Source organism: Melopsittacus undulatus, chromosome 23 (genome assembly GCF_012275295.1).
Source record: "Melopsittacus undulatus isolate bMelUnd1 chromosome 23, bMelUnd1.mat.Z, whole genome shotgun sequence".
In the NCBI taxonomy this organism is placed as follows: domain Eukaryota; kingdom Metazoa; phylum Chordata; class Aves; order Psittaciformes; family Psittaculidae; genus Melopsittacus; species Melopsittacus undulatus.
In genome coordinates, this window is record NC_047549.1 from 220,235 (window position 1) to 241,124 (window position 20,890).

Genomic DNA, 20,890 nt, shown 5'->3' on the forward strand with positions numbered 1-20,890 from the left:
GAACCGAGGCAAGGAACGGAACCGGAACCGGAGATGGAACAGGAACCGGGACAGGAACCGAGACCGGAACCGGAGCTGGAACCGGAAGCTGGGCCCAGGCCCGGAGCGGGGATGGAGGCGCCGCTGGAGCGGCCCGAGCTGAGCTTCGTGAGTGCCGCCATGATGGGCCCGAGCCCATAGAGCCGCGTGATCCGTGTCCGTGATCCCGTGATCCGTGTCCGTGATCCCGTGATCCGTGTCCGTGATCCCGTGATCCATGTCCCTGTTCCCGTGATCCCTGTGTCCCCATCCCCGTGTGCCCTGATCCCGTGATCCCTGTTCCCACTGCCGGTGTCCCGGTGCTGTCCCTGCCCTTTCCCTGCCCTATTCCAGCTCTATCCCATCCCTATCCCTGTGCTCCATCCCCTCACTATTCCCACCTCTCTCCCATCACTATTCCCATCCCATCTCTCCCCCATCCATATCCATCTCTCTTTCCCGTCTCTATCCCATTGCCCTATTCCCATCACTATTCCTCCTCCATCCCTATCCCATTGCCCCATCCCATCGCTATTCCCACTCTCTCCCATCACTCTCCCATTGCTCTCCTATCGCTATTCCTGTCTCTCTCCCATCTCTCTCCCATCCCTATCCCATTGCCCTATTCCTGCTCCATCCTGTTGCTATTCCTGCTCTCTTCCATCCCTCTCCTGTCCCTCTCCCATCGCTATTTCCATCACTGTTCCCATCCCTCTTCCATTGCCCTATTCCCGTTGCTATTCCTGCTCCATCCCCTCACTATTCCCGTTTCTCTCCCATCACTATTCCTGTTCCATCCTGTTTCTCTCCCATCTCTCCCATCCCATTGCCCTCTTCCCATCCCTCTCCTGTCCCCATCCCATTGCCCTATTCCCATCCCTATCCCATTGCTATCCCATTGCCCTATTCCTGTTGCTGTTCCTGCTCTCTCCCATCCCTCTCCCATCCCCGTCCCATTGCCCTATTCCCATTCCTATCCCATTGCCCTATTCCCATCCCTCTCCCATCCCTATCCCGTTGCTATTCCCATCCCTATCTCATTGCCCTATTCCCATCTCTCTCCTATCACTATTCCCGTTCCATTCTATTTCTCTCCCATCTCTCCCATCCCATTGCCCTATTCCCATCCCTCTCCCATCCCTATCCCATCGCTATTCCCATCCCTCTCCCATTGCCCTATTCCCGTTGCTATTACTGCTCTATCTCATCGCTATTCCTATCTCTCTCCCATTGCCCCGTTCCCATATCCCTGTTCCCATCCCCATCCCATTGCCCTGTTCCCATCCCCATCCCATTGCCCTGTTCCCATTGCCCTGTTCCCATTGGCCCGTTCCCATTCCCTGTTCCCATATCCCTGTTCCCATATCCCTGTTCCCATATCCCTGTTCCCATTCCCCATTCCCATTCCCTGTTCCCATTGCCCCGTTCCCATCCCTCTCCCATTGCCCTGTTCCCATATCCCCATTCCCTGTTCCCATTGCCCCGTTCCCATTCCCTGTTCCCATTGCCCCATTCCCTGTTCCCATATCCCCATTCCCATATCCCCATCTCCCATGTGCAGGAGGATGAGGAGGTTCAGCACGAGGAGGAGCTGCTCCGGAGCCCGTTCTCTGTGCGCTGCTGGCTCCGCTATGCCCAGAGCCGCAGGAAGGGACCTCGGCACCGGCTCAACCTGCTCTTCGAGCGCGGCCTGCGGCAGCTGCCCGGGAGGTGTGTACAGGGATACACCCGGAGACACCCGGAGACACCCGAACACACACACACACACACACCTGGAGACACCGGGAATACAGCGGGACACACACACCGGGAGACGCCCGGATAGACAGACACTGGGATACACACACTGGGAGACACACACACAGAGCGGGAGACACCCAAACACACACACACACCAGGGTTACAGCAGGGTTATACACCAGGAATACACACCCGGAGACACCGGGAGACACCAGAGAGACACACCAGGATACACACTGGGAATACACACACAGCGGGACACACACACCAGGAATGCACACCGGGGATACAACAGGATACACACACCGGGGATACACCGAGAATACACACACCAGGATACACTGGGAGACACACACACACCGGGATACACACACTGGGAATGCACCTGGATACACACACCAGGATACACACACACCGGGAATACACACACCGGGAATACACACAGAGACACACCAGGAGACACACACACTGGGAATACAGCCAGAGACACACCGGGATACACACACTGGGAATACAGCCAGAGACACACCGGGATACACACCAGGATATACAACAGGATACACCAGGGATACACACCGGGGATATACACGGGGATACACACCCATATACACACCCGGAGACACTGGGAATACACCAGGGATACACTCAGATACACTGGGGATACACTGGGATACACACCCAGATACACACCAGGGTACAGGGGGATACACCAGGGATACACACCCAGATACACTGGGAACACACCTGGAGACACCGGGGATACAGGGGTATACACAGGCATACACTGGGGATACAGCAGGAATACACCAGAAATACACATGGATACACACCTGGATACACGGGGGATACAGCAGAGGGGGTACATGGGATACATGGGAGAATGGGATACAAAGGATACTGGGATACATGGGATAGAGGGATATGTGGATACATGGGATCCAGGGATACATAGGGTGTGGGATACATAGGATACAGTAATAATGAGATACATGGGACATTGGGATACAGGAGTACATGGGGTGTGGCATATAGGGTGTTGGGTACGGGATACAGGGGATGGGATATGGGGATGGCATACGGGATATGGGACATGGGGTACGGGATATAGGGAACGGGATATGGGAACATACAGTGCTCTTTGGAGACATGGGATGCTCCAGCTGCCTGCTCATGTGGGATGTGGGGATGCTGGGGGGGTGTCCCTATGGGTGTCCCCATGGGTGTCCCATGAGTGTCCCTATGGGTGTCAATGGGTGTCCCCATGGATGTTGCCATGGGTGTCCCTATGGGTGTCCCCATGGGTATCAGTGGGTGTCAATGCGGGTCCCCATGGGTGTCAATGGTTGTCATTGGCTCTCCCCAGTTACAAGCTGTGGTACCAGTACCTGCGGCACCGCCGGCAGCAGGTCAAAGGTCGCTGCCCCACAGACCCAGCCTATGAGGAGGCCAACGCCTGCCATGAGCGAGCCCTGGTCTTCATGCACAAGGTGATGGGGGGGACATGGGGACAGGAACCCCCCGGACCCATAACTGCCCCCCCGGACCCATAACTGCCCCCAACATCCCCATCACTGCCCCCCCCAGCCCCATAACTACCCCTACCCGGCCCCATAACTGCTCCTCTAGCCACATCACTGTTCTCCCACAGCCCCATAACCACCCCCCCAGCCCTATAACCCCCTGGCCTCATCGCTGCGCCCCTCCAGCCCCATAACTGCCCTCCCCCCCAGCCCCCTAACCAAACCCCCGGCCCCATAACCAACCCCCTGGCCCCATAACTGCCCCCCCCCCCCAGCCCCATAACCACCCCCGCAGCCCCATAACTGCTCCTCCAGCCCCATAACCACCCCCACCAACCCCCTGGCCTCATCACTGCGCCCCCCCCCCCAGCCCCATAACTGCCCTCACCCCAGCCTCATAACTGTCCCCCCAGCCCCATAACTCCCCCACAGCCCCATAACCACCCCCCTGACCTCATCACTGTGCCCCCCCAGCCCTGTAACAGCCACCCCAGCCCCATGGCTGGCCACCCGCTGGCCCCATCACTGCCCCACCCAGCCCCATAACTGCCCCCAGCCCCATAACCCCCCATGCCCCACAGATGCCGCGCATCTGGCTGGATTACTGCCAGTTCCTGGTGGATCAGGGCCGGATCACACGGACACGTCGAACCTTCGACCGGGCGCTGAGGGCTCTGCCCATCACCCAACACCACCGCATCTGGCCCCTGTACCTGCAGTTCGTGCGGCTGTACCCGCTGCCGGAGACCGCCGTGCGGGTGTACCGCCGCTTCCTCAAGGTACTGCAGGCGGGTGTAGCTGTGTGCAGGTGTAGCTGTGTGTGGGTGTACCTGTGAGGGTGTACCGCCGCTTCCTCAAGGTACTGGGGTGGGTGTACCTGGAGGCGGGTGTAGCTGTGTGCGGGTGTAGCTCTGTGGGTGTACTTGTGTGCAGGTGTACCACCGCTTCCTCAAGGTACTGGGGTGGGTGTACCTGTGTGCGGGTGTAGCTGTGTGTGGGTGTAGCTGTGTGTGGCTGTACCTGTGTGCGGGTGTACCTGTGTGTGGGTGTAACTGTGCAGGTGTACTGCCACTTCCTCAAGGTACCACGGGCAGGTGTACCTGTGTGCGGGTGTAGCTTTGTGCAGGTGTAGCTGTGTGTGGGTGTACCTGTGTGAGGGTGTAGCTGTGTGCAGGTGTACCCAGTGCGGGTGTGCCTGGGTGCTGGTGTGCGTGTGGGTGTACCACCAATTCCTCAAACTGCGGCAGGGCAGCTGCAGCTGTGTGTGGTTGTACCCAGTGCAGGTGTATTGTGTGTGGGTGTACCATGTGTGGGTGTACCTAGGTTTGGGTGTACCCAGTATGGGTGTATCCAGTACAGGCATACCTGTGTGCGGGTGTACCTGTGTGCAGGTGTACCCAGTGCGGGTGTACCTGGGTGCAGCTGTACCCTTTGCACCCCTCACTGTCACCCTAAGGTGTTGGGTGTCACCCTAAGGTGTTGAGTACCTCCATTGCTGTCACCCTAAGGTGTTGGGTACCCCCCTCAGTGTCACCCTAAGGTGTTGGGTACCCCCATTGCTGTCACCCTAAGGTGTTGGGTGTCACCCTAAGGTGTTGGGTACCCCCCTCGCTGTCACCCTAAGGTGTTGGGTGCACCCCTCGCTATCACCCTAAGGTGTTGGGTACCCCCATTGCTGTCACCCTAAGGTGTTGGGTACCCCCCTCACTGTCACCCTAAGCTGTAGGGTGTCACCATAAGGTGTTGGGTACCCCCCTCTCTGTCACCCTAAGCTGTTGGGTGTCACCCTAAGGTGTTGGGTACCCCCCTCACTGTCACCCTAAGGTGTTGGATACCCCCCTCACTGTCACCCTAAGGTGTTGGGTACCCCCCTCACTGTCACCCTAAGGTGTTGGATACCCCCCTCACTGTCACCCTAAGGTGTTGGGTACCCCCCTCACTGTCACCCTAAGGTGTTGGGTACCCCCTCACTGTCACCCTAAGCTGTTGGATACCCCCCTCACTGTCACCCTAAGCTGTTGGGTACCCCCCTCACTGTCACCCTAAGCTGTTGGGTGTCACCCTAAGGTGTTGGGTACCCCCCTCACTGTCACCCTCAGGTGTTGGGTGTCACCCTAAGGTGTTGTGTCCCCCCCTCACTGTCACCCTACGCTGACGCTGACACTGTTACCCCCCAGCTGAGCCCCGAGAGTGCTGAGGAGTTCATAGGTTACCTGTGTGCCGCCGGGCGCCTGGATGAGGCTGCCACACGCCTGGCACAGCTGGTCAATGACGAGCGCTTCGTGTCCCAGCATGGCAAGTCCAACTACCAGGTGAGGGGCATGGGGGGCACACAAGGGTGGGGGGGCACACATGGGGGGGGCACACATGGGGGGGGGGGCACCCAAGGGGGGGGCACACGGGGGTGGGGGGCACCCAAGGGGGGGGGGCACACAGGGGTGATGGGGGCAATAGGACCCAGGGGTGATGGGGGGCATTGGGAGCCAGTATAATGGGGGGGTTAGGATCCAGTATAATGGGGGGCGTTAGGACCCAGTATAATGGGGGGCATTGGGAGCCAGTATAATGGGGGGCATTGGGACCCAGTATAATGGGGGGGCATTAGGACCTGGGGGTAATGGGGGGCATTGGGACCCAGTATAATGGGGGGGTTAGGATCCAGTATAATGGAGGGCATTAGGACCCAGTATAATGGGGGGCATTGGGACCCAGTATAATGGGGGGGGCATTGGGACCCAGGACTGATGGGGGGCATTAGGACCTGGGGGTAATGGGGGTCATTGGGACCCAGTATAATGGGGGGGTTAGGATCCAGTATAATGGGGGGGCATTAGGACCTGGGGGTGATGGGGGCATTAGGACCCAGTATAATGGGGGGCATTAGGACCCAGGGGTGATGGGGGCATTGGGAACCAGTATAAAAGGTGGGGATTAGCACCCAGTATAATGGGGGCCATTAGGACCCAGTATAATGGGGGGGCATTAGGACCCAGGGGTGATGGTTTTCAATGGGCTCAGGGCTCTCCCATGGGTGCAGTGGGGTCCCTATGGGTGCTGAGTGTGCGTTGGGTGTCCCTGTGGGTGCTGTATCCCTATGGATGCTGTATCCCCATGGGTGCTGTATCTCTATGGATGCTGTATCCCCATGGATACCATATCCCTATGGATGCTGTATCCCATGGATGCTGTATCCCTATGGATACCGTATCCCTATGGATACCATATCCCTATGGATTTTGTATCCCATGGATGCTGTATCCTTATGGATGCTGTATCCCATGGATGCTATATCCCTGTGGATACCATGTCCCATGGCTGCTGTATCCCTATGGATACCGTACCCATGGATGCTGTATCCCATGGATGCTGTATCCCATGGATACCATATCCCATGGATGCTGTATCCCATGGATGCTGTATCCCTATGGATGCTCTATCCCTATGGATACCATATCCCTATGGATCCCATACCCCATGGATGCCGTATCCCTATGGATGTATCCCTATGGATGCTCTATCCCTATGGATCCCATACCCCATGGGTGCTGTATCCCTATGGATGCTGTATCCCTATGTATCCCTTATCCCATGGATACCATATCCCTATGGACACTGTATCCCTATGTGTCCCCCCGCAGCTGTGGCAGGAGCTGTGTGCGCTGCTATCCCAGCACCCCGAGCGCATCCGCTCTCTGGACGTCGGCTCCATCATCCGCGGAGGCCTCACTCGCTTCACTGACCAGCGCGGGCGCCTGTGGGGAGCCCTGGCTGAGAGCTGCGTGCGCAGCGGCCACTTCGAGAAGGTGACTGTGGGTGACTATGGGGTCCTATGGGGGCCTATGGGTGACTATGGGGTCCTGTGGGGGACTCTGGGTGTCTATAAGTGACTATGGGTGTCTATAGGTGACTATGGGTGACTATGGGTGCCTATGGGGTCCTGTGGGGGACTGTGGGGGACTGTTGGTCCTATGGGGGCCTGTGGGTGACTATGGGGTCCTATGGGTGTCTATGGGGTCCTGTGGGGTCCTATGGGGTCCTGTGGGTCCTATGGGGGCCTATGGGTACCTATGGGTGCCTATGGGGTCCTGTGGGTGTCTATGGGGTCCTGTGGGTGCCTATGGGGTTCTATGGGGTCCTGTGGGTGTCTATGGGGTCCTATGGGTGCCTGTGGGTGCCTATGGGGTCCTATGGGTGCCTATGGGTCCCCCTTATCCCCATCCCCATCCCATCTGCAACTGCCCCCACATCCATCCCATCCCCGCTCCCATTTCCCATTGCTAACTGGTTCCCATTGCACAGGCTCGGGATGTGTATGAGGAGGCTGTACAGACAGTGATGACTGTACACCCGTTTCTGACTGTTCCCATTGCCCACAGGCTCGGGATGTGTATGAAGAGGCTGTACAGACAGTGATGACTGTACACCCGTTTCTGACTGTTCCCATTGCCCACAGGCTCGGGATGTGTATGAGGAGGCTGTACAGACAGTGATGACTGTACACCCATCCCATACACCCGTTTCTGACTGTTCCCATTGCCACAGGCTCGGGATGTGTATGAAGAGGCTGTACAGACAGTGATGACTGTACACCCATCCCGTACACCCGTTTCTGACTGTTCCCATTGCCCACAGGCTCGGGATGTGTATGAAGAGGCTGTACAGACAGTGATGACTGTACACCCATCCCGTACACCCGTTTCTGACTGTTCCCATTGCCACAGGCTCGGGATGTGTATGAGGAGGCTGTACAGACAGTGATGACTGTACACCCGTTTCTGACTGTTCCCATTGCCCACAGGCTCGGGATGTGTATGAAGAGGCTGTACAGACAGTGATGACTGTACACCCGTTTCTGACTGTTCCCATTGCCCACAGGCTCGGGATGTGTATGAAGAGGCTGTACAGACAGTGATGACTGTACACCCGTTTCTGACTGTTCCCATTGCCCACAGGCTCGGGATGTGTATGAAGAGGCTGTACAGACAGTGATGACTGTACACCCGTTTCTGACTGTTCCCATTGCCCACAGGCTCGGGATGTGTATGAAGAGGCTGTACAGACAGTGATGACTGTACACCCGTTTCTGACTGTTCCCATTGCCCACAGGCTCGGGATGTGTATGAGGAGGCTGTACAGACAGTGATGACTGTACACCCGTTTCTGACTGTTCCCCATTGCCACAGGCTCGGGATGTGTATGAAGAGGCTGTACAGACAGTGATGACTGTACACCCATCCCGTACACCCGTTTCTGACTGTTCCCATTGCACAGGCTCGGGATGTGTATGAAGAGGCTGTACAGACACTGATGACTGTACACCCGTTTCTGACTGTTCCCATTGCCACAGGCTCGGGATGTGTATGAAGAGGCTGTACAGACAGTGATGACTGTTCGAGACTTCACGCAGGTGTTTGACAGTTATGCTCAGCTTGAGGAGAGTCTCATAGCAGCACAGCTGGAGAGTGCGGCTGTGCGGCCACTGGAGCCTGGGGGTGAGCACCATGCACCCTATAGCCTGTACCCCATACACCATATACTCCTTATCCCCACACCCCATACCCCACACCCCATATACCCCACACCCCATATACCCCATACCCCATATACTCCATACCATGTATCCCACACCCCATACCCCACACCCCATACCCCACACCCCATACCCCACACCCCATACCCCACACCCCATACCCCATCCCATATATCCCATATACCCCCCAGAGGACGTGGAGCTGGAGCTGCGCCTCGCTCGCTTCAAGCGCCTCATGTCCCATACCCCATATACCCCATACCCCATATACCCCATATACCCCATACATCCCATATACCCCCAGAGGACGTGGAGCTGGAGCTGCGCCTCGCTCGCTTCGAGCGCCTCATGTCCCATACCCCATATACCCCATACCCCATACACCCCATACACCACATATACTCCCTATATCCCATACATCCCATACACCCCCAGAGGACGTGGAGCTGGAGCTGCGCCTGGCTCGCTTCGAGCGCCTCATGTCCCATACCCCATATCCCACACCCCATACCCCATACACCCCACACCCCATATACCCCATATACCCCATACCATGTACCCCATATACCCCATACCCCCGCAGAGGACGTGGAGCTGGAGCTGCGCCTCGCTCGCTTCGAGCGCCTCATGTCCCATACCCCACACCCCATATACCCCATACCCCATATACCCCATACACCCCATACTCCATACCCCATATACCCCATATACCCCATGTACCCCCAGAGGACGTGGAGCTGGAGCTGCGCCTGGCTCGCTTCGAGCGCCTCATGTCCCATACCCCATATACCCCACACCATGTACCCCATACCCCATACACCCCATACCCACACCATACACCCTATATACCCCACAGAGGACGTGGAGCTGGAGCTGCGCCTGGCTCGCTTCGAGCGCCTCATGTCCCATACCCCATATACCCCACACCATGTACCCCATACCCCATACACCCCATACCCACACCATACACCCTATATACCCCACAGAGGAGGTGGAGCTGGAGCTGCGCCTGGCTCGCTTCGAGCGCCTCATGTCCCGGCGGCCGCTGCTGCTCAACAGTGTCCTGCTGAGGCAGAACCCTCACAATGTGCACGAGTGGCACAAGCGGGTGCAGCTGTACCAGGGACAGCCAGAGCAGGTGAACAGGGGGTACATGGGGTGTATGGGGTATGGGGTGTATGGGGTGTGTGGGGTGTGTGGGGTGTATGGGGTGTGTGGGGTGTGTGGGGTGTGTGGGGTGTGTGGGGTGTGTGGGGTGTGTGGGGTATGGGGTGTATGGGGTGTATGGGGTGTGTGGGGTGTGTGGGGTGTGTGGGGTGTGTGGGGTGTGTGGGGTGTATGGGGTGTGTGGGGTGTGTGGGGTGTGTGGGGTGTGTGGGGTTTGTGGGGTGTGTGGGGTGTACGGGGTGTGTGGGGTGTATGGGGTGTATGGGGTGTGTGGGGTGTATGGGGTGTGTGGGGTGTGTGGGTGTATGGGGTGTGTGGGGTGTGTGGGGTGTGTGGGGTGTATGGGGTATGGGGTGTATGGGGTGTGTGGGGTGTGTGGGATATGGGGTGTGTGGGGTGTGTGGGATATGGGGTGTGTGGGGTGTGTGGGTGTATGGGGTGTGTGGGGTGTGTGGGGTGTATGGGGTGTATGGGGTATGGGGTGTATGGCGTGTATGGGGTGTGTGGGGTATGGGGTGTATGAGGTGTGGGGTGTGTGGGGTATGGGATATGGGGGATGTGGGTGTTGTTGTTTGGGGGTGTTGGTGTTTGGAGTCCCTGTCCCATATCTCCCTGTCCCCCCCAGATCATCCGCACCTACACTGAGGCTGTTCGCACTGTGGATCCCCTCAAGGCCATGGGGCAGCCCCACAGCCTGTGGGTCGCGTTTGCCAGATTCTATGAGGACAACGGACAGCTGGAGGATGTGAGTCACCTGACCCCATCCATCTGTGGGGCACTGATGGCATCTGTGGGGCACTGACAGCAGCTGTGGGGCAGCAACAGCATCCATGGGGCACCAACTCCAAGTGGTCCCCAAAGTGCAGCTGCCCCCTCCCTGTGCCACAGACATTGATTGTCCTTCTCCATGTCCTTGTTCCTGTTCCCATCCCTGTCTCCATCCCTGCCCCACATCCCTACCCCACATCCTGCCCCCCATCCCTGCCCCCATCCCACACATCCCTGCCCCACATCCCTGCCCCCCATCCCTGCCCCACATCCCTGTCCCCCACATCCCTGCCCCCCACATCCCTGCCCCCACATCCCTGCCCCACATCCCTGCCCCACATCCCCTGCCCCACATCCCTGCCCCCCACATCCCTGCCCCCACATCCCTGCCCCACATCCCTGCCCCACATCCCCACCCCCCATCCCCTGCCCCACACATCCCTGCCCCACATCCCTGCCCCACATCCTCCCATCCCTGCCCCACATCCCTGCCCCACATCCCCACATCCCTTCCCCACATCCCTGCCCCACATCCCTGCCCCACATCCCTGCCCCACATCCCTTCCCCACATCCCGCCCCACACATCCCTGCCCCACATCCCTGCCCCCCATCCCTGCCCCACATCCTGCCCCACATCTCACCCCCCATCCCCCCCCAGGCCCGCACCATCCTGTCCAAGGCCACCCAGGTTCGGTTCCGCCACGTCGAGGACTTGGCTGCAGTTTGGTGTGAGTTTGGGGAGATGGAGCTGAGGCACAACAACTATGAACAGGCGCTGAGCATCCTGCGGGTGAGCCCCATAGAGACCATAGAGACCCATAGAGACACATAGAGACACATAGAGACCCATAGAGACCATAGAGACCCATAGAGACACATAGAGACCCATAGAGACCCACAGAGACACATAGAGACACATAGAGACCCATAGAGACACATAGAGACCCATAGAGACCCATAGAGACACATAGAGACACATAGAGACACATAGAGACCCATAGAGACCCATAGAGACCCATAGAGACACATAGAGACACATAGAGACCTATAGAGACACATAGAGACACATAGAGACACATAGAGACCCATAGAGACCCATAGAGACACATAGAGACACATAGAGACCCATAGAGACCCATAGAGACCCATAGAGACCCATAGAGACACATAGAGACCCATAGAGACCCATAGAGACCCATAGAGACACATAGAGACACATAGAGACCCATAGAGACACATAGAGACACAGAGAGACACAGAGAGACACATAGAGACCCATAGGGACCCATAGGGACACATAGAGACCCATAGAGACACATAGAGACCCTTAGAGACACATAGAGACCCTTAGAGACACATAGAGACACATAGGGACACAGAGGGACACATAGAGAGACATAGAGACCATAGAGACACATGGAGACACATAGACACATAGAGACACATAGAGACCATAGAGACACATAGCACACATAGTACCCCACAACACATATAGTATCTCATATCCCCACAGCCCCCATAACCCCCATACCCCCCATCACCTGTTGGGGGCTGGGGCGTGGGGGGTGCAGACCCCCTAATGCCTGCCCCATAACCTGCTGCCTGCCCCATATCCCCCCCCAGCGCGCCACTGCCCTCCCCTCCCGTCGAGCCGAGTACTTCGACAGCAGTGAACCCGTCCAGAACCGACTGTACAAGAGCCTCCGTCTGTGGTCAATGCTGGCGGACCTGGAGGAGAGCCTGGGCACCTTCCAGGTGGGTCCTGCCCCATAGCGCCTGCCCCATAGCGCCCCATAGCATCCCATAGCATCCCACTGTGTTCTGGTCCATGCTGGCGGACCTGGAGGAGAGCCTGGGCACCTTCCAGGTGGGTCCTGCCCCATAGCGCCCCATAGCGCCTGCCCCATAGCATCCCATAGTGCCTGCCCCATAGCATCCCATAGCATCCCATAGCATCCCATAGTGCCTGCCCCATAGCATCCCAGTGTGTTCTGGTCCATGCTGGCGGACCTGGAGGAGAGCCTGGGCACCTTCCAGGTGGGTCCTGCCCCATAGCGCCCCATAGCGCCTGCCCCATAGCGCCTGCCCCATAGCATCCCATAGCATCCCATAGCATCCCAGTGTGTTCTGGTCCATGCTGGCGGACCTGGAGGAGAGCCTGGGCACCTTCCAGGTGGGTCCTGCCCCATAGCGCCTGCCCCATAGCGCCTGCCCCATAGCATCCCATAGCATCCCATAGCATCCCATAGCATCCCAGTGTGTTCTGGTCCATGCTGGCGGACCTGGAGGAGAGCCTGGGCACCTTCCAGGTGGGTCCTGCCCCATAGCGCCCCATAGCGCCTGCCCCATAGCATCCCATAGCATCCCAGTGTGTCCTGGTCCATGCTGGCGGACCTGGAGGAGAGCCTGGGCACCTTCCAGGTGGGTCCTGCCCCATAGCGCCCCATAGCGCCTGCCCCATAGCGCCTGCCCCATAGCATCCCATAGTGCCTGCCCCATAGCATCCCATAGCGCCTGCCCCATAGCGCCTGCCCCATAGCATCCCATAGCATCCCATAGCATCCCATAGCGCCTGCCCCATAGCGCCTGCCCCATAGCGTCTGCCCCATAGCGCCTGCCCCATAGCATCCCATAGCATCCCAGTGTGTTCTGGTCCATGCTGGCGGACCTGGAGGAGAGCCTGGGCACCTTCCAGGTGGGTCCTGCCCCATAGCGCCTGCCCCATAGCGCCTGCCCCATAGCGCCTGCCCCATAGCATCCCATAGCATCCCAGTGTGTTCTGGTCCATGCTGGCGGACCTGGAGGAGAGCCTGGGCACCTTCCAGGTGGGTCCTGCCCCATAGCGCCTGCCCCATAGCGCCTGCCCCATAGCATCCCATAGCATCCCAGTGTGTTCTGGTCCATGCTGGCGGACCTGGAGGAGAGCCTGGGCACCTTCCAGGTGGGTCCTGCCCCATAGCGCCCCATAGCGCCTGCCCCAGAGCGCCTGCCCCATAGCATCCCATAGCATCCCATAGCATCCCATAGCACCCCACTGTGTTCTGGTCCATGCTGGCAGACCTGGAGGAGAGCCTGGGCACCTTCCAGGTGGGTCCTGCCCCATAGCGCCTGCCCCATAGCGCCTGCCCCATAGCATCCCATAGCATCCCATAGCATCCCAGTGTGTTCTGGTCCATGCTGGCAGACCTGGAGGAGAGCCTGGGCACCTTCCAGGTGGGTCCTGCCCCATAGCGCCTGCCCCATAGCATCCCATAGTGCCTGCCCCATAGCATCCCAGTGTGTTCTGGTCCATGCTGGCGGACCTGGAGGAGAGCCTGGGCACCTTCCAGGTGGGTCCTGCCCCATAGCGCCCCATAGCGCCTGCCCCATAGCGCCTGCCCCATAGCGCCTGCCCCATAGCATCCCATAGCATCCCATAGCATCCCAGTGTGTTCTGGTCCATGCTGGCGGACCTGGAGGAGAGCCTGGGCACCTTCCATGTGGGTCCTGCCCCATAACGCCTGCCCCATAGCGCCCCACTGTGTTCTGGTGGGTGCTATGGGTCTGACGGCTGCCCCACAGTCCACCAAGGCCGTGTACGAGCGCATCCTGGACCTGCGCATTGCCACCCCCCAGATCATCATCAACTATGGGCTGTTCCTGGAGGAGCGAGGATACTTCGAGGAGAGCTTCAAGGTGGGACATGGGGGGTCATTGGGGGCAATGGGGACATTGATGGTGATGGGGACATTGGTATTGGTGGACAGGCAGGGGGTGGCCTTGTTCTGGTGGTGTCACTGTCACTGGTGTCATCATTGATGTCACTGTCACTGGTGTCGCTGTCATTGGTGTCACTGTATCAGTGTCACTGTATTGGTGCCACTGGTGTCACTGGTGTCACTGTCCCTGTGTCACTGTGTTCCTGGTGTCACTGTCATTGGTATCACTGTCACTGTTGTCACTGTCACTGGTATCACTGTATTGGTGCCACTGGTGTCACTGTGTCCCTGTGTTCCTGGTGTCACTGTATTGGTGTCACTGTCAGTGTTCCTCTGTCACTGTCACTGGTGTCATTGTCACTTTGTCACTGTCCATGTCCCTGTGTCACTGTCATTGGTGTCAATGTCCATGTGTCACTGTCACTGGTGTCACTGGTGTCACTGTGTTCCTGGTGTCACTGTCACTGTGTCACTGTCCATGTCCATGTGTCCCAGTCCCTGTGTTCCAGGCCCATGAGTGGGGGGTGTCCCTGTTCCAGTGGCCTCCCCGTGTCTCTGGTGTCCCTGGTGTCATGGTGTCCCCATCCCTGTGTCCCAGTGTCCCCATCCCTGTATCCCTGTATCCTGGTGTGACCATCCCGGTGTCCCGCAGGCGTACGAGCAGGGGGTGTCTCTGTTCCGGTGTCACCATCCCTATCTCCCGGTGTGACCACCGGTGTCCGGTTGTTCCTCAGGCCTATGAACGGGGGGTGTCTCTGTTCCGGTGTCACCATCCCTGTCTCCCGGTGTAACCACCGGTGTCCGGTTGTTCCCCAGGCCTATGAACGGGGGGTGTCTCTGTTCCGGTGTCACCATCCCGGTGTGACCACCGGTGTCCGGTTGTTCCCCAGGCCTATGAACGGGGGGTGTCTCTGTTCCGGTGTCACCATCCCAGTGTGACCACCGGTGTCCGGTTGTTCTCAGGCCTACGAACGGGGGGTGTCACTGTTCCAGTGTGACCATCCCGGTGTGACCACCGGTGTCCGGTTGTTCCTCAGGCCTACGAACGGGGGGTGTCACTGTTCCGGTGTCACCATCCCGGTGTGACCACCGGTGTCCGGTTGTTCCCCAGGCCTATGAACGGGGGGTGTCGCTGTTCCGGTGTCACCATCCCGGTGTGACCACCGGTGTCCGGTTGTTCCCCAGGCCTACGAACGGGGGGTGTCTCTGTTCCGGTGTCACCGTCCCGGTGTGACCACCGGTGTCCGGTTGTTCCCCAGGCCTATGAACGGGGGGTGTCGCTGTTCCGGTGTCGCTGTTCCGGTGTCTCTGTTCCGGTGTCTCTGTTCCGGTGTGACCACCGGTGTCCGGTTGTCTCACAGGCCTATGAACGGGGGGTGTCTCTGTCCCGGTGTCACCATCCCGGTGTGACCACCGGTGTCCGGTTGTTCCTCAGGCCTACGAACGGGGGGTGTCGCTGTTCCGGTGGCCGGCGCTGGCTGACATCTGGCTCACTTACCTCACCAAGTTCGTGGCACGTTATGGGGGCCGCAAACTGGAGCGGGCGCGAGACCTGTTCGAACAGGCGCTGGACGGGTGTCCCCCCCGGCACGCCAAGAGTGGGTGACAATGGGTGACAGTGGGTGTCAATGGGTGACAATGGGTGTCAATGGGTGCTGTGGGTGTCAGTGGGTGTCAATGGGTGCTGTGGGTGTCATTGGGTGCTGTGGGTGTCATTGGATGCTGTGGGTGTCACTGGGTGCCGATGGGTGTCAATGGGTAACAGTGGGTGTCAATGGGTGACAGTGGGTGTCAATGGGTAACAATGGGCGTCACTGGGTGTCATTGGGTGCTGTGGGTGTCATTGGGTGTCACTGGGTGCTGTGGGTGTCACTGGGTGCTGATGGGTGCTGTGGGTGTCACTGGGTACCAGTGGGTGCTGTGGGTGTCATTGGGTACCAATGGGTACTATGGATGTCATTGGGTGCTGTGGGTGTCACTGGGTACCAGTGGGTGCCAATGGGTACCAATGCATGCTGTGGGTATCACTGGGTACTGATGGGTGCCAGTGGGTGCTGATGGGTGCTGTGGGTGTCAGTGGGTACCAACGGCTGCTGTGGGTGCCATTGGGAGCCAATTGGTTCTATGGGTACCAATGGATGCTGGCTGGTTCCATGGGTGTCGCTGGGTGCTGGTTGGTTCCATGGGTGCTGATTGGTCCCATGGGTGTCACTGGGTGCTGTTGGGTCCCATGTGTGTCTCTGGGTACCCATGGGTGTCCCTGGGTGCTGATTGGTTCCGTGGGTGTCCCTGGGTGCTGATGGGTCCCATGTGTGCCCATGGGTGCTGATGGGTCCCATGGGTGCTGATGGGTGCCCATGGGTGCCCATGGGTGCTGATGGGTCCCATGGGTGCTGATGGGTGCCCATGGGTGCTGATGGGTCCCATGTGTGTCCATGGGTGCTGATGGGTCCCATGGGTGCTGATGGGTCCCATGTGTGTCCATGGGTGCTGATGGGTCCCATGGGTGCTGATGGGTCCCATGGGCACTGACGTCTCCCATGTGCCCCTCAGCCATCTACCTGCTGTACGCCAAGCTGGAGGAGGACTTCGGCCTCGCTCGCCATGCTATGGGTGTCTATGACCGCGCCACGCGCGCGGTGTTGCCGGCGCAACAGCCGGACATGTACAACATCTACATCCGCAGAGCAGCTGAGCTCTATGGGGTCACACACACCCGGCCCATATACCAGAGAGCCATCGAGGTGGGGACAGGGGGGGGACATGGGGGTGATGGGGGTAATGGGGGTAATGGGGGTGATAATGTAATGGGGGTAATGGGGCAATGGGGGTGATGGGGTAATGGGGGCAATGGTGGTAATAGGGTAATGGGGGTGATGGGGGTAATGGGGCAATGGGGGTAATGGAGTTAATAGGGTAATAGGGGTAATGGGGGTGATGGAGGGGATGGGGACAATGGGAGGAGATGGGGCAAGGGGGCATGGGAGGGGATGGAGTCATGGGGACACCATGGGGGCACTGTGTGGGGCTCATACCCCTATGGGTGCTCATGAACACCATGGGTGCCTATACCCATATGGGTGCTGATGCCCCTATGGGTGCTATGGGTGCTGATACCCCCATGGGTGCTATGGGTGCTGACCCCCATGGGTGCTATGGGTGCTGACACCCATGGGTGCTATGTTGCTGACACCCATGGGTGCTATGGGTGCTGACACCCATGGGTGCTATGGGTGCTGATGCCCCTATGGGTGCTATGGGTGCTGATACCCCTATGGGTGCTGACACCCATGGGTGCTATGGGTGCTGATACCCCCATGGGTGCTGATACCCCTATGGGTGCTATGGGTGCTGACACCCATGGGTGCTATGGGTGCTGATGCCCCCATGGGTGCTATGGGTGCTGATACCCATGGGTGCTATGGGTGCTGACCCCCATGGGTGCTATGGGTGCTGATGCCCCTATGGGTGCTATGGGTGCTGACCCCCATGGGTGCTATGGGTGCTGATACCCCCATGGGTGCTATGGGTGCTGATACCCCTATGGATGCTATGGGTGCTGACACCTATGGGTGCTATGGGTGCTGATACCCCCATGGGTGCTATGGGTGCTGATGCCCCCATGGGTGCTATGGGTGCTGACCCCTATGGGTGCTATGGGTGCTGACACCCATGGGTGCTATGGGTGCTGACCCCCATGGGTGCTATGGGTGCAGGTGCTGGGTGACGACGCCGCCCGCGAGCTCTGCCTTCGCTTTGCAGACATGGAGAGCAGGCTGGGGGAGGTGGATCGAGCCCGAGCCATATACATCTACTGCTCCCAGCTCTGTGACCCACGGGTGAGCTCCTATGGGGCTGGGGGGGGACCTGACAGTGACCCACACACCCCACACCAGGGGCCGCATGGTCCCAGTACTGTAACCCACATCCCTGGGTGCTCCTGTGGGATGGGGCCATCCTGTGTCCATCCCGTGTCCATCATGTGTATATCCCATGTTTATCCCATGTTTGTCCCATGTCCATCCCACCTTTATTCCATGTCCATCCCATGTTTATGCCATGTCCATCCCATGTCCATCCCATATCCATCCTGTGTCCATTCTGTGTCCATCCCGTGTCCATCCCATATCCATCCTGTGTCCCTGCCATGTTTATCCCATATCCATCCCATGTCCATCCCGTGTCCATCCCGTGTCCATCCCATGTCCCTCCCGTGTCCCTCCCCTGTCCCTCCCGTGTTGATCCCATGTTGTCCGCCGCAGATCACGGGCCCGTTCTGGCAGACCTGGAAGCAGTTTGAGCTGCGTCATGGCAACGAGGACACCATCCGGGAGATGCTGAGGATCAAACGCAGTGTCCAGGCCACATACAACACACAGGTCAACTTCATGGCCTCCCAGATGCTCAAGGTCTACAGCAACGCGACAGGCACCGGTACCTGCAGCCATGGGGGGTATAGGGGGTATGGGGGGTATGGGGGTATGGGGGTATGGGGGATAGGGGTATGGGGGGGATGGGGGTATGGGGGTATGGAGGGTATGGGGGTATGGGGGGTATGGGGGTATGGGGGCTATGGGGGTATGGGGGGGATGGGGGGTATAGGGGGGATGGGGGTATAGGGGGTATGGGGGTATGGGGGGTATGGGGGGTATAGGGGGGATGGGGGCATAGGGGGTATGGGGGCTATGGGGGGTATGGGGGTATGGGGGGGATGGGGGGTATGGGGGTATGGGGGGTATAGGGGGGTATGGGGGTTATAGGGGTTTATGGGGTGTATGGGGGCATAGGGGGGTATAGGGGGGTATGGAGGGGTATGGGGGGTATAGGGGTATGGGGGAGTATGGGGGGTATGGGGGGAGCACCCATGGGTGCCCTTTGCACACATTGGTCCCATTGCCCCATTACTACCCCTTTAACACATCAACCACATTGACCCCCATTATAACCATTGCCCCCTCAACCCCATCACGCCCATTACCCTATTACCCCCATCACCCCCATTGCCTGCATTACCCCATTGCCTCCATTACCCTATTCCCCCCCATTGCCCCCATCACCTCCATTACCCCCATCTCCCCCATCTCCTCATCACCCCCATCACCCCATTACCATATAACCCCCATTACCCCATCACCCCTATTGCCCCACATCACCCCCATTACCCCCATCACCCACATCACCACATTATCCCCATTACCCCATTGCCCTCCATTGTGTCCATTACCCCATCACCCCCATCACCCCCATTGCCTCCATCACCCCGTTGACCCCATTGTCCCCATTGCTCCAGTGTCAGACCTGGCCCCAGGTCAGAGTGGTCTGGATGAGATGAAGCTGCTGGAGCAGCGAGCGGAGCTGATGGCGGCTGAGGCTCAGAGAGACACTGCCCCCCCCCGGCACAAGCTGCTCTTCGTCAGGTGGGTGCTGACCCCCACCCATGGGTGCTGACCCCCCCCACCCATGGGTGACCCCCCCCCAGGACCCCCACCTATGGGTGCTGACCCCACTCATGGGTGATCCCCACAGCACCCCCTCCTCTGGGTGCTGACCCCCCCACCTGTGGCTGACCCCCCCAACACCCCCACCTATGGGTGCTAACCTCCCCCGACCCATGGTTGACCCCCCCATGGCCTCCCCAGCACCATCACCCAAGGGTGCCCCCCCCCACCTCTGGGTGCCCCCCACCCACGGGTGCTCATTGTGTGCAGGGGGGAGGCTCCGCGGGAGGCTCTGGCAGCTCTGACACAGGAGGGGAACCCGGATGAGATAGAGCTGGGGGATGAGGAGGAGCCTGAACCTGATGGTAACGGGATGGGGGGTGTGGGGTATGGGGTATGGGATATGGAGTATGGGATATGGGGTGTGGGGTATGGGGTATGGGATATGGGGTATGGGGTGTGGGGTATGGGGTATGGGGTATGGGATATGGGGTATGGGATATGGGGTGTGGGGTATGGGGTGTGGGGTATGGGGTATGAGGTATGGGATATGGGATGTATGCGGTATGGGGTATGTGGTATTGGATATAGGGTATGGGGTATGGAATATGGGGTATGGGGTATGGGATGTATGCAGTATGGGGTATGGAATATAGGATATGGGATGGGTGGGGTATTGGGGTATGGGGTATGAGATATAGGATACAGGATATGGGATATGGGATATGGGGTATGGGATATGGGATATGGGATATGGGGTATGGGTTATGGGATCTGGAATCTCCCCCCCGGTGTCTCTGACCCCCCTCTCCCCCCAGAGGTGCCCCTGGAGCAGAAGCAGGTCCCCAGCTCTGTCTTCGGTGGCCTCAAGGACGACTGAAGGGGGTCCCCCAGACCCCCCCCCCAACCCCCACCCCATGGATCCCCCCCCCACACCTGTACCCCCCAATCCAGACACCCCCAAACCCCCCCCCAATAAACCCCCTTTTACACACTTGGCTGCCCCTTTT

The 20,890-nt window shown here is 58.8% G+C and overlaps 1 protein-coding gene across 1 annotated transcript; it reads left to right on the top strand.

Annotated features, from left to right (window-relative positions):
• The first annotated feature begins 41 nt into the window (after positions 1–41).
• XAB2 (XPA binding protein 2) lies at positions 42–20,791 on the top strand. The gene is made up of 19 exons (XM_034072054.1): positions 42–147; positions 1,580–1,728; positions 3,122–3,245; positions 3,860–4,057; positions 5,456–5,590; positions 6,917–7,081; positions 8,626–8,770; positions 9,795–9,946; positions 10,601–10,720; positions 11,403–11,534; positions 12,368–12,499; positions 14,306–14,419; positions 15,878–16,040; positions 16,996–17,186; positions 18,159–18,281; positions 18,705–18,876; positions 19,733–19,859; positions 20,151–20,245; positions 20,699–20,791. The coding sequence occupies exons 1-19, from the start codon at positions 112–114 to the stop codon at positions 20,758–20,760; spliced, it is 2,535 nt and encodes an 844-aa protein (XP_033927945.1). The 5' UTR covers positions 42–111; the 3' UTR covers positions 20,761–20,791.
• The last annotated feature ends 99 nt before the right edge of the window (positions 20,792–20,890 follow it).